Raw genomic sequence first — 26,126 nt, 5'->3', positions numbered from 1 at the left:
GAAGGTTACTTTTTCTGTCCATGCCTCCTCAGCAGGTGGAGAAAGTAATTCTGTGCAGAAGCTGCTGGGAGAATTCAGCCTTCAGCACCCGGCTTACAGAAAATGCTCTGAATGTTCATTCTTCTATTGTCATTTGGGGATCCAGCCAGATGGGTGGGCAATGTTGGGGGGAACTGGCATCCTAGACTTTCACAGCTTAGAGAGATGGTAAGACACCCCCCGTTCTGTATCCCAAATTATATTTGAAACCCTCTGATGAGCCCCTAGTTTACAAATGTCAAAAACCTTTGGTGGCCGGCATGGCTCAGTGATTGGGTGTCGACCTATGAATCAGAGATCACCATTCCATTCGGTTCCTGGTTGGGGCACATAGCCAAGATTGAAGGCTTGATCCCCAGTGGGGGCTGTGCAGGAGGCAGCCAATCAATGATTCTTTCTCATCATTGATATTTCAATCTCTCTCCCTCTACCTTTCTCTCTGAAATCAATTGAAAAAACCACACCAAACCTTTGGCATCCCAGACAAAGAGGCATCTACAGCAGCTTTGCTCTTATTAGTTCTGTTTCAGGCCCAGGTTTGGCCCCTTTCCTTGCTGTGGCAGAATGAATGCTGCTCAGCCTGGGCCTAATGATTGGCTGGTTGTTTTCCCTGTGTGACATCTCATGCCCGCCCACCCCTGCCTCCTCCATTTTCCATCCCTTCTTGCATATTCACAACTCACTCTGCCCCTTCTTTAGAGACAGTGAGCCCCTCCAGGGAGAGGCAGGGTAGTGTGATGGTTAAGGATACGGATTCAGGAGTCCAGCTTTGAGGGTTTGGATCCCAGCTCTGCTACTGAGCTGCTGTGTGAGCTTCAGAAGAAGTCTACTGTGAAGGTCAGCTAGAATCAACAGCTACAGTGATAAATGTCACCCAATGAGGATGTAGATGCTGCAGTTGGGAGAACTGAATGTGTGGGTCAAGCTGCCAGGGAGATCCTAATACCTGAAAATCCAGTTTGACTGGTTTTGCCATGACTTCTAACGGCAACTCTTAATAGCACAATTGCTCAAAGAACAATAAGGGCTCCTAGAGGCAATGGCTGTTTCCTGAGAAGTGTTTATGGAGTGAATAGGTCATGGTGATAACAGTAGATGCCATGTGTTACATGCTCTCTATGTTCTAAGCATTTCCATACAGATTGACTATTTAATTTCCACAGCAATCCATGAGATATTATTATTACTAATTTTCATTCATTTTATGAATGAGGGATTTGAAGTCCAATATCACACAGCTTATGTGTGGTGGAAGTGGGATTGAAATCTCAGGGGAAGCTCCGAAAGAGATCCCCAGCCTGCTACCCACTGATCCATGGCTGCAATTAGGAACTAACTCAAATACAACCCTTGCCCAGATGCAATAGCTTTTGTGGAAATGTCAGATTGGGATAGAAACGGCCCACAGCAGGGCCAGAGACAATTTGTAAAGGAGCCACGAATATGGTGTGGGTCGAGACTTGAGGATTAGTGTTCCAAGGGACACTCTCTTAGAAACGGTGCTGTTATCCATGGAAGCTGTTAAAGATGACGTGGGGGCTGGTGTTCAAATCTACTTCAGAACAATACGTTGATCTTTCATTTTACATTTAATTAGAGCCAAAACCGGTTTGGCTCAGTGGATAGAGCGTCAGCCTGCAGACTGAAAGGTCCCGGGTTCGATTCCAGTAGAGGGTGTGCAAGAGGCAGCTGATTGATGATTCTCTCTCATTAATGTTTTTAACTCTCTATCCCTCTCTCTTCTTCTCTGTAAAAAAAAAAATCAATAAAAAATATTAAAAATAAAAATTACATTTAATTAGAAAGCAAGACAGAGGTTCCTCCACAGAATTCATGAATAAATTGAGCTATAGAATATTTAGAATTGAAGCATGGAGAACTGATTGGAAGGCTGAGTCACTCCTGGACCTTAAAATCAAAGGGCTTTTGTCATTTGCATTGGGAATTACCATATGTTAAAGACCAAGCACCTTGATGAGTCCAGCTTAAATGTTAGGGAGCCAGGCTGGCAGGGTTAAAATAGTTAATTTATGATCACGGGTGGCTGGAAGGATGGTAATAGAGGGCTGAGTGACAAGGGAGGATCCTCTGGTGACAGAGTGACTGGTTGGGAGGGACTCCAGCGAGCTGCTGGGATAGCCCAGTGGAAATTCACAAAACAGAAAGTACATAGCAACAGCTCTTGCTTAAGGAGAGGGAAGGGACATCAAGGCCTGAGATGATCCCAATGAGGTCTTTCACTCTTATAATTTCCCAACGTTCAAACTACACTTCACTGGCCTTGAGCTCTCCAGTCAAATGACAACAGTCAATAAACAGTTTGTTACCTCTTTGGCATCCAAACGCTGGCTGGGTAAACGTTAAAGCTCCTGACAGATGTTCCTCCCAGGTGCAAGAGGACCTGATGGAAGACAGGGCTCATTCCAGTGCTCCGTGGTGGCCCGTGCGTTCCTGGAGGCGAGAGGATGGTCAGGTCAGGAACCTAGGGTGGGGTGCGGTGGGCTGCGAGGGCCAGTGAGGAGGACAGAATCGCTTCTACTCCTGGAGAAAGAGGAGAAATGGCAAGGTGGAATAGTAGGTTATTATAAAATAATCATTGGAGCCGATTTTGGTATTTGGGAGGAACACTCACTTTTCCTAGGGGTTGAAATAATGTGAGCTTCCTCCTGTGAACCAGGTCTTCTCTAAAAATGTAAAGATTCAAGGGAAGAAGAGTAAAAATGAGAAAGTGTGACAGGTTTATCAGAAATAAAGTTGATTCTGAAATGTCTCAGGATGATGGAGAAAATGTGTAGGTCTCCACACCCCAGTGCCTAACAATAGACCAGGCATATGGCATGCTCCTTAATGAATGTGTATTGAATGAATCAATGAATGGATAAATAGAATTTATAGAAAATTCCATATAGAATTTCCCTTTTCTCAATGATTGCTTACAAAACACATGAGTAATATGTTTAGAGACAAGTTAGAAAAGCTGTGCCTTCTACCAAAATCACTTTCTGGGATTGCACTTTGAAGAACTTAAGCACCCAGAAAATATGAGATATCAAACTTAATGATCCATCTTGTGCATTCAACCAGGTCTTTTTCTAATGGTTCTAATGTTAGTGTCTTTGGCAACCCCTGCTGAAGGAATTGATCCAGATAAAAACCCATGAGTCTCAGCTCTGTCATTTACCTGCTGTGTGGTAATTGTATTTCCACTTTCGCTTGCAGGGTGATGTGATTGACTTCAGATGATCTCACTTATTTGTGGAATCTACTGAACAAAATTAATTGACCAACAAAAATTAGACCCAAGGCAGGGAGGCATGGAACCGACGGACATACCTTGGTGTGGGGTTAGGGGACAAGAAGAGATAAACTAAAGAACTCATAAGCTTACTAGAGTCCCAATGCACGAAATTTATGCAAGGACCATGGCCCCGGTCATCGCCCACGGCTGCAGCTGGGGCGCTTTTGCTGCCTCTGCTGCAGCCCCCACCCGCTGTGGCTTTGTCTGAAAGGAAGGATATCTGGTCTAATTAGCATATTATGTTCTTATCATTATAGATTATTATAGATATGTGAAGCCCATGGACATGGGCAATAGGGTGGTGAAATAGGGGGTTGGGTAGGGGCTAGGAGTGGGGGGGGGGGGAAGCAGAAGAAAACAGGAGAGATCTGTAATACTATCAACAATAAATATATATTTTAAAATGAAAAGGAAAAAAAAAATTGTGCTGTCAGCCAGTTAACCCCACTGTAGAGGCTCATGGGCAAAGATTCAGAGGCAAAGTGTAAGTGACATTACACTGCTATCTGTGCGTGGTACAGTGGGTTTATGGTGGAGATGTATTTTGTGACATTGCTAAATATATAAGTCACTGGAGGCCCGATGCACAAAATTCATGCAAGAATAGGCCTTCCTTCCCCTGGATGCCAGCACCAGTTCCCTCTGGCACCCAGGACCTGGGCTTCCTTCACAGACTCTGCTTCATCCGGAAGCTCTTGCAGAAGGATGTATGGAAGGACATCCGGTCTAATTAGCATATTATGCTTTTGTTATTATAGATTTTCTCCAATGTTCTACTCTGGGACCCTGTTAGGCATTTTTCTTTCCTCTTACATCACAGAGTGTGGGTGTTACAATGATCATCAGTTCCTCGTGCTATTTATTCCCTTCAATTTGCTTCTTTTTTTCCCTTCAGAATTGGCAAGAAAATGGCTGATGTTCATTTAGTCCTTCAGTACATTTCTTTTGTGTGTTCACTATGTTTTGGGCATAGTTTTGGGGTTTATCAGAATTGGGACAATATTCAAATTCTCCATTCTTTCACATGTTGATTTCTGTTTTCAGAAGCTGAAAAAGAGGGTAGGAAAAAAGATAAGCCAAATGAAGCAGAAACTGTTGATAGCAATGATTTAAGAAATCAGAAAGCATGCACTGTGGAAAAGTTGGATTTTGAGTGAGGGTTTCGTACGTGCCTGGCTCTGTGGATGATACAGAGTTGTGAAAAGCCTAATGATTTTCCTTTTAATAATAACATACATGACTTATTCTATTCACATGTTGGCCTATTTTCACTGTTTAAAACTATTTCCTTAATGTTTATTTGTCTATAGTTTTATTTTTTAAAAGCTATTAATGTGATTATAAAAGTTTTATATGCTCATTGGAGATAACTGTTAAGATATTTAAAGGTATAAATAAGGGGGGGAAATCATCTGCAATTTCTTCAACCAGAGATAATTACTATTAAAATGCATCTCCTTCTGGCCAAAATATATGATGATACACATTTGAGATCATGGTACATAACTTTAGGCTTAGATCTGCTTTTTAGATTGCCAACCCCTGCCTTTATTTCAAGAAAAAGAAATTAAACTATTTTAGTATGAATTCTTATTCTAAATTCATTTCTTATGTTCCTTCTCATATTGTGTGGGCCATGTACCAATATAGGACCTACTTTGTGAACTTGCACTAGGTTGCCATATGGGAATATGGATAAGGAATTATATCTTTTCATGGTTCTATTATACTTCACTGCTGCTGTGGCATCATTTGCTTAACCTTTTTGCAGTGATTGAACTGGGTTATTTCCAATTTCCTTGTTTTAGACATTTTTATTGTAAGCATTATATGTAACTCTTACTACATAAAGTTAAGAGTTTAAAATGTAAACGGAAACCTATTTAAGTTAGCTTTAGATCCCTAAATGATCATCTTTGTTTGAATTGGATTTATTTCTTTTTGGAGTTTGTTTTATGCACATCTTTCCAAAATGAGATTACCAAGTCCATGAACATAAACAGATTTATAATACTTTTTACCTATCTCCAGAAAAAACTACATCCAATTGATATTGTCACCCATGATTTCCAAATGAACTTGTTTGCACAAAGCCAAATCCTGTCTGGTGAAAGTCATGTTATTCATATTTGCTGCTTTCAGAGGGATCTGAAACTAAGTTCAATAGATTTGAATTTACTTTTTAAACTCTTACCTTTTTATAGCAAGAGTTACACACAATGCTTACAATGAAAATATGCAGGTTAAATGAGTAATAAGTTCATTACTACCTATATAGAAAATACTTTCTATATAATGTGTTATTGGAAAATTAAAATTACCATAGTGACTTCATGTTTGGGAACAGTTCTGAAAGAACAAGAATTGCTTCTATTTTCATCTCCCCCCCCTCTTTTTTTTTTTTTTTTTTATCCTCTCCCCAAATTGTCAAAAAGTTTATATCTCTCAGTGCCACTCACTTACTTGCCTTCTATGTTTCCAGACAAACCTAGACAAGAGCAAAGTCATATTGTAGACCTTTAGAATCAATTTTCTTTCAAATGATGGAGAAGGGTCCTTGAACTTCATTGCCCCAGCGAGAAAAGTTGCAATATGTTCTTGACCAAAAGTATCTCTCTTTCTGCCCATGTCCCAACCACGGGCATTCTGCCCAGAGCTCCAGGTGAGCCCTGGGGTTGCCTGAAGCCTTAGCAACCTTCACACGTGCACAGCCACAGCACATGGCCAGAGAAGCACAAGAACATGAGTGAAAAGTTTCCAATTGAGCCTTTCTGTGATCCAGGGACACCACAGGGATGTTATGATCTTATCCTTGTAAATTTTATGGAACAAAGAAATACTTTCCCATAACATCTCTGTTCAAAATCAACTTGTGATTTATATGGGTGGCTTATACGTTTGTGAGGATGAATTTGGAAAAAAACAAAAGTCTGGGGCTCCCCTAACTCCAGTGTACTTGGTGCCATTCCATCCACTTGGGAAACCCAAAGTATGGCCAAAGCAAGACTGAAGAGTCTTCAGAATCACTGTCACCGGGTTTCTTACAGCCTGCTCGGAAGACCCACCAACTGTAGTGGGCAGCTGGCCATGTGCCCTGTGAATTATTTTATTTCCATCTAAAGAGAAAAACAAGTCTGTCATGGGCAGGACTGTTATTCGCCCCCTGCCATTCTCTACGTGAGAAAACTGAGGCCCTCAGAGCTACCTAGCTTGTCCAGGGAGACAGTCAGCGAGGGTGCTGAGTCTGGGTCTGGGACTGACCTCACTCCAGCTGGTGTGGGGAGCACCGCCTGCTGATTTTCAGCATCCCTGCAGTGACCCAAGATGGTCCGCAGGCAGGACCCAGGGGCTCTCTTGGTGAACCTCCTTATGCCCCTAAGTGCTAATCCTGGAAATAATGCTGGTTATGGGAGAGAAGAAGAGTGGAGATGTGGGAAGCAGGAGGACGGAGAGCGGGCTTCCGGGATGCAGAGTGTAAAGGTGAGCCCGCAGGGTTGTTCTCACCCACCATCCCTCTGGCCACTGACCCTTTTTCATCCTGAAGAAAAGTCTGTGCTTGAAGCTTTTCTGCCAATAGGCAGAGGAGTGTGAACTCACACTGGCCTCAGGAGCTTGCCCAGGGAGAAATGCTTGGAAACCTTGTTCTTGGAATTCAAGCAAATTTTACATCATGCACTATCATCTACTGGAGTCTATTTCAGTCTAAACGTTATGTTTTAAACTACCATGTTTCTCTGATCTACTATGTAATTATTCATAAACATTTCCACTGATTTCATAACAGCCTTTTATGGGGGGCGGAAAAACTAATTATAGGCCACATTCCATTTTCAGAAATATAAAAATGTGGGGACAGTGTATAGCTTAGAATTGAGGCAACTCAGTGAATTTTGAGTAAGAGCTGTAGCATGTTTCTGGTGGGGCTGGGCCTGTCTTCTGGTATATTTCATGTACACATGGGGTTAGACGAGTACCTTAGCTGTGCGGAGGGGGGAGTAGGCTCTGGTCAGGGGTGGGAAGTGTGAGGAATGTTCGTGCTCATTCCGGGTCTTTCCGCCTTCTCTGACTTCTGTGAGGGCAGGGTTTCTCCATCTTGTCACTGTTGGCATTTGGGGCCAGATAACTCCTTGCTGTGGGAGGTGTGAACAGCATCCCAGGCTCTATATAGGAGTAGCATCCCGGTAGTCTCTGGCTGTGACAACCAGAAATAGCTGGAGATGTTACAAAATTGCCCCTGGTTGAAAGCCATGATGCTAGGGCAGAAGAGATACCCCTGAAAAAGTGGGCCGATAAGGGCCTTTGGTTTCAAGCTTTTCTTTTTTAAAATATGTCTATTTATTTTGGAGAGAGAAGGATAGAAACATCAGTGATGAGAAAGAATCGCTGATTGGCTGCTTCCTGCATGCCCCACACTGGGGATTGAACTTGCAATCCGGGCATGTGCCCTGACTAGGAATTGAACCATGACCTCCTGGTTCATGGACCAGTGCTCAACCACTGAGCTAAACCAGCCGGGCTCAAGCTTTTTTCTTTAATTCCAGGGGTCTCTTGTCCCAGTGGGTCCCCAGTAGGACACCTCTGTCATCTGGTAGCTGACTGTGTCTTTGGCCCATTATCTGCAAAATGGCCAGACCCAAGGGTTTCTAGGGACCCTTCTGGGTGTGAAATTTTTCTCAATGTGTTGATAAGCTTATAGGATTTTAAAGAATATTAATAATGATGACCTGCATCACTGTTCTAAGACCTCTGTTGAAGTTTTCCTCAGTTTACAATGCATATTAATGTTGCATTAAACCTAGCTGTCATGTTCTCTATTTAACATCCTTTCAAATGAGCTTTGGCTTATAAATGACACAGGAGTGAGTAGGAAGGAGTCACTTTGAGCCAGTAGAGCAAAAGGCCTCAATAATAATAAAGCTTACGTATCATTTAACAGGCAGTGGATTAGATAGCAACATGGGCCAGTGCTGGTAGGAAGATGATAAAACCGTCTCCTCTTCTGAAGACAATCTTTATATAGAAATAAAAATGTTGGTGGGCTTAGCATGTTTTTCCAGAGAGCTGATGGGCTCAAGGTGTAGGAGGTCAAAGAAGGGAATCTTAGGATTCCTTCCATCAACCTTTTCTAGGCTCTGAGTTGAGGGTGCCTCCCAGGCCTGGTAGGAGGTCTCCCACCCCAAGGTCTATGTCCAGACCAGAGAGATGCTCCAACCCCAGTCAGGCATCTTCCCCATCAAGCTTGATAGGCAGCTAAGGGTTTTGGAATGAATCATTAAAAAGTTCATTGCTTCAGCCAAGGGCCTGGAATTGAGAAGCTGGGATAAATCTTATCTCGGTGCACTTTTGTGGAAGGAACCCCTGGCGCCTGGGCTTCAGGTCTGGCTCAAGGCAGGAGCCAGAAAGCAGCATGAGGGGTCAGCGAGACCTGGGTCTAAATCCCAGTTCTGCAACTTCTTAGCTCTAGGACCTTGGGTGAGTTTCACAGACACAGTCTCTCTTTACCTTCTCTCTTAAGCCAGGGCAAACATGAACCTTTCAGGCTTTTGTAGAGATCAGAAGAGAGAAAGTCTGTGAGGTGGCCAGCACCAGGCTGACGAAGGCAATGTCAAAGTAAATGTTGACAGCGTCTTCTATCCTGAAAGATAAATCAGGATTGGGAAGAGTTTTTTGGTTTCTTGATCTGTAATAAGGAATTGGAACAAGAAGAGGTCATGAGTTACCGGTTCACTCAGCCTTTGGGGGCCAGGAGATACCCTCATGTCATTGATTGCCAGCCCACCTTTCCTGAAAACCAGTAGCGAGGCTCCAGTATTTAGCAGCACATCCTGGCAGAAAGCTACTGAGTATCTATCATGTTCCCAGAGCTGTGCTGAGCCTTTTGCATGGGTGAGCCCCTTGGGCTTTTCATTTCATAAAAAAATACCAAGGCTCGGAGGCATTAAGAAATTCATCCCAAGTTTCTCAGCTGGTAAGAGGTAGAGATGGGATTTGTATCTAGGTCTCTGCTTCTAGAGCCCATCTTCATAACCAGCCCAAATACAGGACATCTGCCCTGTCCTGAAAAAAAAAAAAAAAAAATAAGCGTAAAATGGACTAGAATGGCCTTTGCAACTGCTAAATTGTGAGTGCCCTGAGCCCAAGGACTGCATGTTGACCTCTCTACCCCTCTCCCAGGCACGCAGCAAGTAGGAAGTCATAGGCGAACAATTGGAAATCCAAGCATTTGGGCCAGGCGTCTGTAAAACACAGGTGCCTCTGAGGAGTTAGCACTGGATACTTGTCTTTGATATGGAGAGACCAGAATTTTCCCAAGACTTTCCTAGGGTGGAGAGAAGGGCCTTGAAAATCTGGGATGAGGACAGGGCAGAGAAAAGGCAGTGAAACATGGAAGATCATGTCTCACCAGAACGAACCATCTGAGTTGTTGATTTCCAAGCCCTGGGCCTTTGCTGGAGGAGGTGGTGGTCTGTGGGCCACAGAGAGAATCCATGTATCAAAGGACTCAGAGAAAACTACCCCTTAATCCATCACTTCCTTTCATTTCTTCTTCCCGATGGCCTTAGGCCTTTGATTCTTTTTGTATCGTTGATTTCTTCCTGACTCTCCCTCATAATGTGGCGTTGGTGTTTAATCTTTCTTTTCAACTGTATAGTCCACACTTTAACTCGAGCTTCTTACTTCACTGCTTGGGTTCCTGCAGTGACCGCTGCTTCATGTCTCTGCTTCAACTCTTGCTCCCAGATTCATCTCCCATGATGCTCCACCTGTCTCTGAACCTTGCCTTTCCATCCTGCCTCTGAGCTTTTGCTCTCCATTCCCTCTGCCTGATGTCTCCTCTCCCCAACCCTCCGCCTGTGGGAAGTCTACCCACAGTCTCCAAACCCAGCATGCGTCCTTCTCCTTCGGGACTCAGTTTCAAGCTGTTCCATCCATCTCTGTCTTCGTAACTCCAGCAGCCCTGATATGTGTCTACATTGGTTCCTTGGGCAATTAATCATTATCTTCCTCTTATCTCCTCCTAAAGGGTTATTTGTCTCTCAGACCATAACTTCTCACCTGTTTGCCTTCCTCTCCTTCTAGTGAGGAGTTCTTTAAATGCAATAGTTCTGTCTTGTTCCCTGAGTAATCACTACCTATGAGGCACCCTGCTGAGGGTTGGGGGACAGCCAACAGGAATACTGGGTATGTTCATCAATAACTGCTTGAGAGGAGGCCCTCCGAAATGAGTGTTCACAGTTGGAGACAATTCTATCACCAACCACAGGGGAAGCTAAGCCGGGCTTGCTCCTGTTTTCACATTGAGTATCTCTCTTTTGTCAAAGCAGATGCCTGAGGAATGCTTCTCTGTTAGTCTGGACTCACAGACTGCTCCTGGAGGCTCTGCTCATCCATTCCGGAATCCACTCACTGTGTTAGCAACACCGCCTCTGGTAGCAAAAGCTGGGTGCTGTCCACAGTCTGGGTGCTTCCCTGAACAGGAATGTCCCACCCTCCACCCAAGTGGTGCCTACCTAGGCCTGTCATGGGAGTTTGGCTCCAGGCAGGGACAGAATGGGAGGCTGGCTTCAGAGAGAGGGCCCTTCTGTTACTTCTGTGTTCCCAAAGCTCACTGCACCAAGCTTCTGTCTGTATTTTCTTAAGAACAAAGGAGTGTGATCATTCATTTCACAAACATTTACTGAGCACAGGGATCATTGTTTCCCCAGTGTCTACCCTGCAGGGGGCTGACTCAAAGTTAAACACAATAGTTTCTGCTCTAAGTGAGCCCGGAACTAGGAAGTAAAGCAAAGGCAGGAGCCTGGAACTAAGAACTAAAGAAAATGGATGTTGCTGAAAGCAGAATGGAACATATGAGGGTGCAACACCATTTTGTGTCCATGACAGAGATCAATCCTAGAACTTTGATCCTGGATTCAGCTCCAGAATCCTTCTCAGCACCGTGCTCCAGGCAAAATCTATTACTGGACGGTATTTTGCCCCTGGGAGAAAATCAGCTTGGAATCTGTGCTTGTCTTTAAGGTGGTCCAAAGGCCACAGAGATAGAGGGAGGTGTTTCAGAAGAGCTAGCATACAGAGCAGCCACATCTGTCCAGTGCAGAGTAGACTAGGGGACCCCTCTAATGGGTGTCCCTTTGCCAGATTCCAGAGCTGCAGGAGCTGGGAGCCTCAAACAGAAAGCAGTCGTAGTTAAAATGCATTAAGAATAGGGGTCTGAATATGAATTTCAGCTCCTCTGCTTAACAACGATGAGACCTGAGCAAGTTATTTAATTTCTCTGTGCCTCAGTTTTCTCATCTGTAAAGTGGGTCTTAAACTAATGCCATCCTTATATGGTGGTTGTGAGGCTTCCATGAGAAAATGAGTTAAATGAATGAAAAGCACTAAAAAAAAAAAAAAAAAAAAAAATGGCTGTTACTTAGACTTCACCAGCAATAGGATTTATTGTGATTTTCACAAAGTGCATCAATAACATGAACTTTATTTTCTGTAAACAAAGTGCATGTTATTTATATAATCTGCAGAGCATGATAAAACGGTGTGGTTTTTCTTTTAAGAGATAAAGACAGAGTCTGGAGGGTAAGGGGGTCATATTTGACCCTGACAGCCCCTGCCCTTTGCCTGGGGCATGCATTTCTTGATGCAGTTGGTGGGGGTGGGGGGATAAGCTTCAACACCACTCCCTCTGCCTGTTTCCATTGGACCCTCCCAGTCCCAGCAGCGTCCCTGGGAGGCCCCAGCCTCCTGGATGGTGTCATGATTGGCACCCAGCGAGCCTCCCACTGTGATCCGGGCGTGACATCAGCCAGCTGTTCCTTCCCCCAGCAAATGCCATCATCAGCTGTACAGTAGCAGGCAGAGGGCTGGGTTTCCTGGGGCTCCGGTGAGGGCTCTGAGCAGGAACTTGGGGTGCCTGCCAAGGGGAGGCAAGAGGGAGGGCCAGGCTGTCTTTGCAAAAAGCAGGAGCAAAGTCCACACGTTTTATGAAGTGTTTTATGGTGGAACTGTAATTGGAACTCTGGTATTTAGCAAGAATTATTGGGCGTGATGGTCTTAGCACAGAGAGTCCCGTGGGGTCGGAGGGAAGCCGGAATGCAAAAGAGGCGCCCTGAAGCATCCTGGAGGGGGTGGCTGGGATTCAGCATGCTGCTCAACTCGCCCTACTTAATTGCTTTTTAAATTCCTGTTATTAATTTTTATTTATTTTTTATTTTTTATTTTTTTGCTCTTGGGGAATGCAAAGCTTAATTTACAGACGGACCCAAAATATCCGTTGGTTACTTGCTCTCTTTCTGAAACAGAGCCGCTTCGCGTAATGGAGCGCTTCACTTCTCTGACTGCCTCCTGCCCAACTCAGAGCAGCCTTGGCATCTGGGCCGATCAGGTGCTCAGGACTCCACAGGCTCTTCTCTGTAGCGATTTGGGGCAGAGAGCAGGCCTGTGGTTGTGCTGGTCACTGCCCCGGGTTAATTTCCCAGAACCCCACACTGAGGGCGAGGCCTCCTGTTCTTTTGGAAATTCAGCCCTGCACATGGATGTGTCTCCTTGTTTCTCTCTCACCTGATGAGGGGTGGCAACCAGGGCACCGTCGTTTGGAGCTGCTGTGAAGCTACAGTCTTCAGTGGCGGAAGTAGAACAGAGGTTCTTAACCAGGGCCCACAGGACAAAAGGCCTCAGGGGTTGTAGGTTGTAAGCTGTACTTTTCTGTATGTGCATTTTCAGGGAGAGTCTCTTAGTCCCACTAAGCAAGCATTCACAGAACTTGGCCTGTGGGCAGAATGGTGAGGGGGGTCCTCCTTGTTGTTCTTAGAATTCGCCAGCTTGCTTCTGCCCCAGGGCCTTTGCACCTGCTATTCTCACTCAGCATACTTTTCCCTAAGATCCCTTCTGGTCACCCCTACTTTCTCTGTCACTGATTAAATGCCACCCTCTGGACTGGCTTATATAAAATAATACCCTTTATTCCACCCAGCACTACATCACTTCATTGTTTTTTACAGTACTTACTATTATATGACATTATTTGTTTATTTTCTCCCTCCTGTAATATTTAAGCTTCTATTGTGTCCACTGCAGTATCTGTCACATGTGCCAAGCCCAGAGTAGATACTTAGTAAATGTCAACTGAACAGATGTGTGAAAGGACAAATTAATAATTCTGATCATATTTGTGTCTCAGATGTATATATATATATATGTGTGTGTGTGTGTGTGTGTTTCAATGACAGAAAACAAAGGTCTGAATTCTCAGTGGGACCAGTTATCAGGCATGTACTCTGGTTTCCAAAGATGTTTCATCTGCTGTGAAGTGATCACTGGGCACTGCAGTAGAAGTTTAAGCAGAAGTCCTCTAGGAATTTCACAATGTTAGAATATCACTGAATTAATCAGTCTTTCAAATACACCATATTGGTTGGTGTGTTTGTGTGTGTGTGTAAATGGAGGGCTCAGATCCTGGTGCACAAATGTTACAGATGTTATTATTATTATTATTATTATTAATTATTATTATTTTGGTGCACAGATAATGGGTTGTTCTCACTCAAAGATGGCATTACAGACTGTTCTCACTGACATTGCAGGCGTGCCAGTGTGGGTATTTGTAATTTGTTTGAGATTCCAATGTGTCACAAGGGCCGTGATGGAAGTCCCACTTGCATCTGGAATTATTATTAGTTTTGGGAAAGATGCCCCAGGACTGAATCGCAGTGTCCGGGACCAGCATGGGCTGCTGTTCTCTGATGCATGGATTCCTGTGTGACTGGGTCCCCACTGCCTCTGTGCACCAGGGGAAGTAGATTTGAGACTAGGAAAAGAAGTTCTGCATTTCACCTAATTTTAAAGGAGAGAATAAAAGGTACCACACTCTTCCAAGAGGTAACTCTCTTGGAGAGAAACAAACCCTGATGTCTCCTGGGCAGGTTATCAGCTTTGTTTCCTGAGCAGAAACATCAGCGTCACGAAAGATAACAGAGATTATCTTTTGTCGATATCTGTGTTGGGAGAGCTAAATTCTGTGCACAGAGCAAAGGACCTCCCTGACAACACCCTCTAGAAACAACAGCTTCTTAGTTTTTTTCTTGTAGAAAGTTCATATTTTCCTGCATAAAAAAAATAGATACTGTTCTTTTCCAGTATCTCTTCCAGATACTTTTCTTTAGACAGCTGAGTCACTATTCCTCAAAATAAAATTTAATTATACAGCATGACACACGAATGCAGCATTGTTTTCAAAGTCAAAATCTGAAAAAAGAAAAAAATGTACAAAAACACAGGGTGGGGCAAATCAAATTTAAAAACCTGATTTCTCAGGTGATTGAGAATCTTTTTGTGTGTTGCTTATGATGCTTCATGTGGTGGTGGTATTTTTATATGGTTCCAAACATTTTCACTGACAGGACTATTTCAACTGTCTCTTCTCCAGGGCTGATAAGTCATTGGTGGTTAAAATACTGAAATATTTTTATACTTGTTGATAAAGTGCCCCTGCCCCAACTCTCAATTTCCTTGCTACTCCCTCCCCCTACCCCCAGCCTCTGACCCTTGCCCCACCTCCCTGGAACGCAGTATTTAAGAGGTTAACATGTAGCCCTTTATGACTGGGGTCTACTGCTGTCCCAGCCTCTATTCAGATTGTTTGGTGCCCTCTGGTCAATATAAAAAATATATTGATCTCCTCCCCATTCTCAACCAAATGTCCTGAACCTATGTTTTATGATGTGCAGCAGTTGCTGGCCTCTGAGCGATTCACACTAACGTACATGCTGCTGGTTTGCTTCTTGAACTGGTCCCTGCTCCGTGTGCTGATTTCCGGGATTATGCTTACATAATTTCCTTTGACCTTAGCCTGCACATGGTAATCCGAGAGGGCACGTTGGGGGAATAAGATGGCCCTTATGTAACTTGTTACGTAAGAGTACAGAGATCAGACACTCTCTGGAGTGTCTGCAGAGTTTTCTAAGCCTGTAGGTTCATGTGGACAGAGGTTTATGTTGTCTTTCAGTCACTGAGTTCTTCACAAAGCATTCCCTTGTTTCTGAAGTGGCCGAAGGGGAAGGGGAAAAAAGAAGAGACAGTATAGCTGTTATGTGGCAGGTTCACTTTTTAGCAGAAATTATTGCATTCATATAACCTTCTCTAGAGTTCTCTTTCCCTTTCTGAGGTTTCAGGATGAAAGTGAGGTGTTGGGCATCATGGAACAAGAGAGTGGTAGCACTGGGCTATAACACCAGAGCCATCCATGTTCTTCCCATAGAACATGTGTGAGTGTGTATGTGTGTGTGTGTATATGTGTGTGTATGTGTGAGTGGGGGGGGGGCGTGGACTTAGGCACGGAGCATGGAGTCATGCTGGATAGTTCTGTCTCATATCCCATTCTCTTGAAATCGCTAACTTTGTTCACCATTGAAAGTCAATTGGAAGCTCAGATCTTCCTGAGGATTTCGAGTCCATTGGGCACCAGGCTGAGACCAGCCAGGGAAACCAAGCTCTGTCCTGCACCTGGCTGTGCCTAGGTGACCCGGAGGCTTTGTGGCCCAAACTTTGGACTCTCATGCCACCCTCTCTTCTTTGCCTTTGAGCTAGGGCCAACCCCCAAATAGCAGGTGCCATGCAACTTATTTACCTGGCACAAGTTGAAATGACACATGGGTAGAGCTCACATCAGGGTAACTTCTGCACTGGCCTTTATAACAGAGACTCAGAGGGGAAAGCTTAACCAGGAAGTGCAAGGAAATGGGGTTCTGGTCATTAGGAGATGAAGCCAAGAGGGGTTTGTCATTAGGTATTTTGATACTTCCCTCTTATTTTTGGTTCTTAGATTGAAATAGTAATAAACACATGGCAAAACATTTAAGCTCTGCCCAAGAAGTGCACTGACCAATGAGTCTCACCTGATGCCCATTGACGCATTCTCCTTAGAGGCCACCACTATTAACGTGTCCTGCGAACCTTCCAGAAATATTATCTGTAATGTTTGTAAATACAAATGTAAATATGTAGTTTCTGTACCTATCTATGTATCTATCTATCTCTATTATCTATCTATTTATCTATTTATCTATATATCTATCTATCTATCTACCTATCTATCTAATCATTCACTCATCTATCCACTTATCTATCCATCTGTCCTTCCTTTCTTTTCAACTTATGCTTAACTCTTGTGGTTGAATATTGTTAGAAATTCCTGAATTAATATCCTCCTCTTGGTTTGGTGTGTTGGCACCAGAACTCAGAGGTCCTTGCATGTCCCCCAAGATCTTAATTCCTTTATAATGAGGCCTCCAGCTGGTGACAAGGTGGCATTGAGCTGCACACCACCAGAGAGCTCTGTTTCCATATCCTGCCCCGTCCTTCTCCTAGAGCATCTCCATCTCTTCAAAACAGAATATAAGAAGATGCGGGTAGGATGGATGGTTCCAGCTAGGTGAGATTTCATGGAATCTGTGTTTCAGCAAAGGCTACCCTAATTTACTTCTTTCTACAGAAGGGGCTGACCCACAACCCTGCTCCCTGCATGGAGACAGCTTATTTACCTATGTAGATTGCTGGATAATTAGATGCTCCAATAGAGGGAAGTCAGCTTTCACCCCAGAAAATTCTTTTCCCAGTTGAGTATGGCAAGAATGGGGGGAGGGGAGGTGCTGAAAAGTGGCTATGGAATCACTTTTTCTAGAACTTCCTCCAAATTGCCACATGAGAAGCCAGTTCTCCACTGGGCCTTGTTGTGGGATAGTCACAAGTAGAAAACAGAATGATTCCCCAAAGAAACACCCTTTAGAGAACAGTGATGTGGTTTGGAAGGATCCCTCTTCTTCTAAGACAGGAAAACCAACTGTGAGTTCTGTTCCTGGTCCGAGATCTCCTGGAGAGCCCTAGACTGGTTCCTCCACCCTTTAGAGATCAATGTAGACTGGGTCCTAGCCTCTGCCTCTCACTAGCTCTGTGACTTCGGGCAGGTAAGTCTTAGTTTGGAAAGTAACTATGTCTATTTCAAAGGATTGCTTTGTTTCTGTTGCAGGTGATAGAAACCTAACTTAATCTCACTTAGCCTATCAAGAGAATGTATTGGAGTATTAGCTGAAGAGTTTAGAGGTAGCATCGGGCATAGTTAAAGCTAGAAATCTTATGATCGGACCTCATTCTTTCTCCATTCCTCTTTGTCTTCAACTACAGGCATGTCATTTCCATGCTGGCTTTTGGTAGCTCTGGATTTGCATCTTAGAAGCTCAGAAACTTCAGCTAAAAGATTTTCCTTCCTACTGTTTCCCATAAAATTCTTAGGAACAATCCCACCCCTGAATATTTGTGGCCATGGGAGTGAGGATCTTGATTCCCTGGGCCTGAGATAGGCAATGGGTCAACTCCACCCAAACCACAGAGTCAGGAGGAGAAGTTCTCTGGGGGAAGACAAGAGGCTACAATCAAAAGAATAGTAAGTTAATATTAGGTAAGCAAGAGCAGCAGGTGTGCACAGCAGGGGTCAGCAACCACTCAGCTCTCTCTTGAAATGCAAAGGCAAATACAGACAATAGGCAAACAAATGATGGGCCTGGTTCTAATAAATCTTTCTTTGCAAAATTAGACAGTGGGCTAGATATAGTTTACTCACCCCATTATAGAATGTTCTCACAGATATTCTAGTGACCTCAACAAATGACATTCAGTACATTCAAAGCACTCAACAAATGCTGGCTATTTATTATTTATGCCGTAAGTAAGGATAATGACAACGATAACATTGATGATAATTATAAGAACACTAATTGGGTAAAGGAGCTATAATGGGTCATGAGGCATAGCAATGTATTCCAGGATTATTTCCACACTCTTAGTAGGAGCTTCCACTCCACACACTCCTAGAGCTGGAAAGAACCACAGAGGTATCTAATGCCCAATGCCTCATTTTACAGATCAATCTTTGGCACATACGTGGAGTCAGACAATAAAGAATCATTGATTTTTTAGTTTTTAGTCTTGGATCCAAACTGGGTTGTGTGGCAATTCAGTGTTGGTAAAATTCCTGGCACAGACTTAAGCCAGGGGAAAGACCTGACTCTGGACCACCGTGTGCTTTATGACTTGAGAACGCGCTGCTTCTGGGATGACTCAGATGTCTGTTTTACAAGAAGATTACCAAACACCTTTCTCTATGTTTGAAAACAATGAATAAAACAAATAGTTACTCATTGCCTCATTTATTGCCCTCTTTGTCCCTCTTTCTATTGGCTCAGCATGCTGGCAGTCCTCTAAACAGCTAGTTTTTAGTTTGGCTGCCAACTGGTGAGAGGATGCCCCTGAAGTCCCCCATCCACATGGACAGAGAGAGGCCTGTGGGCACTTTGATCTTCTTTCAGTGGGTCCACCCCATTGGCCAAGTTCTTCATGGCTGGCAAAACCCTCCTAAGTTTTGGTTAACCAATAGCCCTGCAATGATCCAGGAAGTAAATATTTAGAACCACATCTTTTTAGCTTTTATTATTCCCCCACCTCCAACTTATTTTATTACTCAGGGTCAATGATAAAATATATCAATGCCTCAAAAACAAGTCATAGATCCCAAGTACTACAAAGAACTCCATAAACAGAATGGAACATTTGGGATTTGGTTTACCATTCCTCAAAGCCAAGCATCAGCAAACTTTTTTTTTGTATAGGGTCAGATAGTAAATATTTTAGGCTTTGTGGCCATCTGCTGGGCCATGATTTATTTGCTGACTCCTGCTCTAAGCTCTCTAGTTGGTTAGAAAGAGCAGACCAAAGATGGAGTATTTGAATTGGCTGCTCAGTTACTTGATGTCATCCTTAAAACTTGGGCTTTGAAGTTGGATAGATGTAGGCTTAGCTTACTTGGTAATTTGTAGGCATGTTCTTTAGGTTTCCTTGTCTATAAAATGGGGATAATGATACTCCCCTTTATAGACTTATTTTAAGGATCAAACAGAGAAAGTCACTGCAGAGCTATTATGCTCTCTAAATGGAAGTAGTACCCCCGGTGCTGTTATTGATAACCAAGTCTAATGGGTAAAAGAAACCATTCAATAGTATACAGTTAAGCAACACCCAGCTTGTAACTTTCAAAGGGAATTTGGTGGGAAATGCCAAGAAACCATCTTTTAAAAATATTTATCATTTATTAAGAATTCCTGTCTCCCTCAACAAGGGAAACTCTGCAGAAGTTAGTGTAGGTTTTTTTGTTTTGTTTTGTTTTGTTTTACAAAAATGCTGCATAATTGGTGTATAACATTATATTAATTTCAGATTACAGCATAAAAATTGTTGATTTTTTTAGTTTTTAGTTTTGGATCCAAACCGGGTTGTGTGGCAATTTAGTGTTGGTAAGATTCCTGGTACAGACGTAAACCAGTGGAAAGACCTGTCTCTGGACCACCGTGTGCTTTGTACACATTGCAAAATGATCACCACAATAAGTCTAGTTAACACCCATCACATTACATAGTTACAAAAAATATTTTTTATGATGAGAACTTTTTAAAATCCACTCTATTAGCAACTTACAAATATGCAATACAGTATTGTTGACTATAGGCATGATGTTATTTATAACTAGAAGTTTGTACCTTTTCACCCCCTTCACCCATTTCAACTATTCTCCACCATCCGCCTATGCTGGAAACCATCAACCTGTTTTGTTCTCTTTATTTATTTGTTTTAGATTCCACCTATAAGTGTGATTATACAGTATTTGTTCTCTATGTGACTGATTTCACTTTTTCACTTAGCATAATGCCCTCAAAGTTCATCCATGTTTTTGCAAATAGCAGGATTTCATTCTTTGGTTCTGGCTGAATAATATTGTGTGTGCGTGCGCGCGCGTGCACAGGCACGAGTGCACACATACGTGTGTTTTTCTTTTGTTTCCAATTGATTTTCTATAACTTAATTAATTTTAAAAATGATTTAAATAATTTTTTTCATTATGTGTTTTCTTTGGGTTAGTTTGCTTTTCTTTCTCTAATTCCATCAGTTAGAGATTTAGGTCATTGATTTTAAATTTTTTTTCAATCATATGTCTTTAATACTATTAATTTTCCTGTAGAAACTGATTTTGCTGGACCCTACAACTTTTGATCATTTGTATTTTCATGTCAATTGATTACAAAATAATTTTAATTGCTCTTGAGTGTTCTTTTATCCATGAGTTTGTCAATATTAGAACACCAAAACCTATGGAAAATTTAATAAGCATCTATTAGATTTTATTTCAACCAAACCAAGGACATGCCTGGAAACATGATTTTAAGGGTCTAACAAAATACTCTCTCACATTTTCTTAGTCTATTCATCCATCAGTAGATGCTAGGTTGCTTCCATATCTTGGCTATAATGTGAGGATGAATATATCTTGTCAAGTCAGTGGATTTGTTTTCTTTAGATAAATACATAGAAGTAAAATTGCTGGGTCATATGGTAGTTCTATTTTTAATTTTTTGAGGAATACATACTGTTTTCAATAGTGGCTGCACAGTTTATTCTCCCACCAACAGTGCATGAGAGTTCTCTTTCCTCTACATCCTTACCAACACTTGTTGACACTTATCTTTTTAAAAATATATATTTTTACTGATTTCAGAGAGGAAGGGAGAAGGAGAGAGAGATAGAAATATCAATGCTGAGAGAAAATCATTGATGGTTTGTCTCCTGCACACCCCACACTGGGGTTCCAGCCCACAACCTGGACATGTGCCCTGACCAGCAATCAAACCTTGACCTCCTGGCTCATAGGTTGATGCTCAACCACTGAGCCATGCCAGCCAAGCTACTTATCTTTTTTTTTTTTTTCTTTTCTTTATTCTTTTTTTTAATAATAGCCATTCTAACAGGTATGAGGCAATACATCATTTTGTTTCTATTTGCCTTTCCCTTCTGATTACTAATGTTGAGCAACTTTTCATGTACCTGTTGGATAATTGTGTGTTTTGTTTGGAAAAAAATATCTCTTCATAGTTTTCTTTTTTATTTGGATTGTTGTTGTTTCTTTTTTTTTTTTTTTTTTTTAATATATTTTATTGATTTTTCACAGAGAGGAAGAGAGAAGGATAGAGAGTTAGAAACATCGATGAGAGAGAATCATCGATCAGCTGCCTCTTGCACACCCCCTACTGGGGATGTGCCCGCAACCAAGGTACATGCCCTTGACCGGAATCGAACCCGGGACCTTTCAGTCCGCAGGCCGACGCTCTATCCACTGAGCCAAACTGGTCCCGGCGGGTTGTTGTTGTTTCTTGCTATTGAGTTCCTTATATTTTTTTTATATTAACCCCTTATCAGACATAATTTATAAATGCTTTCTCATTCATAAGTTGCCTTTTCATTTTGTTGATGGTTTTATTGCTGTGCAAAAGCTTTTTAGTTTGAGTTAGTCTCGCTTTAATTTTGCATTTGTTGCTTTTGCTTTTGGTGTCAGATTTTTAAAAATCACTACCAACACCTGTCAAGGAGCATACTACCTGTTTTCTCCTAGAAGTTTTCTAGTATCAGTTCTTTAATACTGCTCAAGTCTTTAATACATTTTGAGTTAATTTTTTGTGTTTGATATAAGGTAGTAGTCCAGTTCATTCTTTTGCATGTGATTGTCTAGATCCAAGGACGAGGAGAGAATACAGGCCATAAGAGCTCTGGGACCTTGGCTAATTAGTTCCCAGTGACTTCATCCGCTGCCCTTAATGTTGCATTTCCTATTGCTATGGCTGAAGTTGGAAAGAATTTGGCCTAAAGCCATCTATATGCTCAACATCCTGGGGGGATATAATTTTTCATAACTTAGCTTTATAAGTATTTCTGACAAATTATGAGCTATGAGGTTGAGGTTGGTCTAAGATGCCCTAACTAAAGAAACATCTAAGGATTATATATTCTCATCTTAAAATTCCAGGATCTTCAGCTGCCATATTGTGGTGACAAAGAATTGGGCTTTTGATAGAGGCAGACCATGGTGTGATTCTTACCTCTGCCCTTTCCTGGCTATTTGACAATAGACAAATTACTTAATCTTATTTCTTCATCTGTAAAATGACTAATGATCACTCCTCACATTGTATAAAATATCTTCCTTAAGAGATACTGGAAGGAACTGCTATCCAGCCTGATCATACAGGCTGGAGTCCAAATTACCAAATCTGCATGCCAGTCCCCCACTGTAGATTTATTTTAAAAAAGTGGAGTTGGGGGGAGGCTGAGATCACTCCCAGCATTTAGCACATGCTGAGTCATTACTCTGGAGAGTTCTAATCCTGGAGTTACTGATAATAAGGAGATGTGCTGAGAAGACAATGAAAACCCTACTCCACCCTCTGTCATCAGCTAGCCATTATTCCTCATGCACCACCTCTACCTTCTGTTAAAGAAGGCCAGATCCCAGGTCACTTGCTTTTATGTTTTCACACTTGTCCCCTGGAAAATTTTGCTCAAAGTTGTAAATTATGTGGCATCTTTACTAACAATGTGTTTCACTCTGTTGAACCATACTATACTTACTTTATAGACTGGCAAATAAATATTTGCTCTTTTTTTGGGAGGGGGGGGTGTTATTTAGGAAAAGGAGAGCCTTAATCTATACAATGGTGAAATAAAATAAGACAAGGACTGCTAGCTTAAAAGGAGCCATGTACATCTTGCCTGGGTTTCTGCTGGTGCCTAAAGGTACTGCAGCCAATTAAGCCACTTAATCCACATCCCAACCCCTGTGTGGGGGACTGATTGGGAAGGCTCATTTTGGGAAGGTTTAGGGGCCAGAGAAAGAACCTCCTAGGCCCAAGGGTCAAATCCAGAGCTAGGTTAATCAAGAAAGCTTCTCAAAATCAGAATTCCATCCAGTCTTGGACATGACTGTCATGAGTGCTCATGCTCTTTGGTAGAAGGACCATATTTTGGAGGGTCCAGATGTAGAGATGTTGACCTTAGCAATTGGTTGTTTTCCTGTATCCTTAGCAGTTTCCCCTGAAGGCCTCGTTAGCTGAGCCCAGATTGGTTCATGGCTGCATTGTCCCATGAGCACCGGGGCCACCAAGCCATGGGAAAGGCAGCTGGATCAAAGCCACCAGCAGAGAACAACCAGTCCTGTGTGGTGCTGACCCACACCTTCCTGCCACCCACTCACTTTTTCTCATGCAGTTGTTTGTACTTTTGTTATTTCTCGCTTCTTTTCAGATTTCCCAGTCTTTCAGAACACTACCCCCTAAACAGGGTCACACAGAACATGTAGCTATATTTTAAAATCAATTTGCCTAGTCATTAATTTACTCATTCAACATATAATAGTTGAGCACCTACCATATGCAAGGAACCATGTTGGATGTGGGGGAGAGAATCAAATAAATCAATATCTAGCCCTCAAAGAGCTTATATTCTAGTGGGGTAAAAAAAGTAAATTGTAATTAATACCTTGGAAGAGGTCAGCCCAGGTAGAAATACCTTGAGAAAGGTAAGCACAGGGAAGCTGCAGGAGGAGCACCTAAAAATTGAACTTGGGAGTCAACAAAGACTTCTCAAGGGAAGAGGCACTTGAATTGGGTTTCGAAGAAGAAATAGAAGTTAGACTAAGAACTTGGAGGGGAGGTAAGGAGGACATTTTGGCTGGAGGAGACAGTTTGCCTCAAGACACGCTGGAACTGGGACCATGTTCTCTGTTCTCTGTTCTCTGTGGCTCAAACGGAGTGCATGCCAGTGAATCTCCCCCAGGTTGTTGGGATGTTTCAGTGAGTACGTGTGAAGTTTTCAAGTGCATGTTCATGTTGTTCCATGAACCAGAGGCGAGTAGCAATTACTTCAGAATCGACATGCCTACAGGGACTGGGCTGGCCAGTGTGTGCCTTGGCCATGGTGTAATCTTTATTTTTAGAAGAGGTCCCCCATTTGAGATGACCAAACGCCCCACCCCAGTCTTTCACTCAGGCCTAGAGGTTTGCTGTGCCTTGGTGTCTTATTTCTGCTTTAGTTGTGAGCCTTTCCTTTCTGGAAATGGGCAAACCCATTGGGTCAAGGCCAGCTTAAGTCTCTACCCTGGGGAGGATTTCACAAAAGTCTGGAGGTGTCACACTTGAGGCTGCACTCCTGATGTCCCCTGAGAGTTTCTCCTGTCATTCCACCGTGTGGAAACTTTCAACCCTGGGAACTTCCAGGCCCTCAGCCACTTGGGCCCATCTGGTACTTTCTTTTGGTAAAAAGCACAAGCATCACTTGTTGCCAGAGGGATCTACTAAAAACACAACTGTGAATAAACTTAAAGGTCTTAAATGTGGTTTTGCACTATTTTAGTCATTTAAGACAAGGAAACTAAAATTGAGTATCAGTTATGTTAAACACTGTCCCCGCTTTCATAAGTGTGATCTTATATAAGCTCTATAATGACCCAGTGAGTTGGGTATTATTGTTCAAGAGAGCAAATAAATGCCTTGTCCCAGCCACAGCTGGAAAATGGAGATTTTAACCAATGATCCAATGGCCATGTAATTATGTAATTGTATTCCACTAAACTGTTTTTCTGGAAGCTGCTAATCAGAGCTGATGTTTTAACTTCTGTTCCTGGGCAAAACAAATGCTATTGTGATTGATCCCTTCACAATTTTACTCCCACTTCCTCCTTCCCCATATGTGAGGACACCCAAAGGCCCCAGCTGGCTCCATATTTGCCATTCATCTCATTAGTTTGAGTCCCGTGACCTGGAAAGTGATATGGAGGAAAGATTCCTTTCCCTCAAGTTTCCATCTGGATGTTTCTGTGAGTACTGCCTTTCCAATACTAAGGAGCTGACTATGTACGAGATGGGTGGCCTTTTGATGACTTAGTGGTGACTTAGCTGGTCCCAGTCCTATTTCACCTGTTCAACTATATTCTCATGGTATTGACCTGCCCATCTTAGAAATCTAGACTGATAATTGATCAATATGGATGGGAATTAAGAAGATACCTATGTGTGAATTGTGTACTGAATTTGACCCCTAACTCAGCTTTAGTAGTGCTAGAAAATTATGCTTTTTGTAACAGAGATAGGAAAGGGGGAGGTGAAGGAAAAGAAATGTTTGTTATTGTTGGTTTGTCTCTTGTCTCTAAGTTACCTGTCTGCCTTTCGCTGGGAGGCTCATGATGCAGCGATTGGGCTGTGACCTTATGGTTGAGGCAGTGATTTGTCTCATAGTAAATTCTAAGCTTATTCAGTCCTGGATATACTAGAATAGAATGGAGGCTTTATCTCTGGAACTGAAGCTTATTAGTAACCCCCTTCCCTCTGAGAATTAGAGAATCACAGAAATTTAGAACATTAAAAAATTTCGTCTCCTTTAAAGATGAAAAGCCTGGCACCTAAAAAAAATAAAAATCAACCAAAATTGATACCTGGACCCTATTGGTACATTCTTAAAGTAAGAGTGTGTTTTCATCATTTCGTAGCCCTTATCCTTCTGTCTGTTGACTGTGCTCAAGTCACTTTAATCCATTTTATACTCATGCTGTTTCCTACACAACTAGTTAGCAGCAACCCTAGAATTAGAATCCTCCCCTCCACGTTCAGTGTCATGTTGACCATAGTTCTGATCCCATCATGACTAGGGACAACTATGAACCATGCTCTTTAGCTGGACCATCCACCGTTCAGGAAGAAGCTATAGAAAAGTTGGATCATTTGTGAAGTCCCAAATTCACTGGCAGGACCTTTCCTGAACATGTTCTTGTGATCAGGAAATGGACATAGTGGCTAATAATGAACAGAAGAAGGAACTAAAGTGGATTGGAAAATTGTGAATCTTTAGGTTTCCTTCTCAGGATCTATGA

At 42.5% G+C, this 26,126-nt stretch overlaps 1 protein-coding gene across 2 annotated transcripts in view; it reads left to right on the top strand.

Moving 5' to 3' along the window:
- Positions 1-26,126, top strand: part of SLC1A2 (solute carrier family 1 member 2) — a 120,874-nt gene that overhangs the window by 37,058 nt on the left and 57,690 nt on the right. The window contains exon 1 of one of the 2 annotated variants that reach the window (XM_036428467.2): positions 2,361-2,512. The exons of the other annotated variant lie outside the window; for it this stretch is intronic. Within the exon in view, the coding sequence (XP_036284360.1) occupies positions 2,505-2,512 (8 nt within the window). The 5' untranslated portion in view covers positions 2,361-2,504. Of the gene's footprint in view, positions 1-2,360; positions 2,513-26,126 lie in introns of those variants that run through there. 2 annotated transcript variants of the gene reach the window in all.

The sequence above is a fragment of the Pipistrellus kuhlii genome, unplaced genomic scaffold (genome assembly GCF_014108245.1).
Source record: "Pipistrellus kuhlii isolate mPipKuh1 unplaced genomic scaffold, mPipKuh1.p scaffold_m20_p_9, whole genome shotgun sequence".
NCBI lineage: Eukaryota > Metazoa > Chordata > Mammalia > Chiroptera > Vespertilionidae > Pipistrellus > Pipistrellus kuhlii.
Note: the sequence above shows the minus strand (reverse complement) of the source record. Positions and strands in the feature narration are given on the sequence as shown.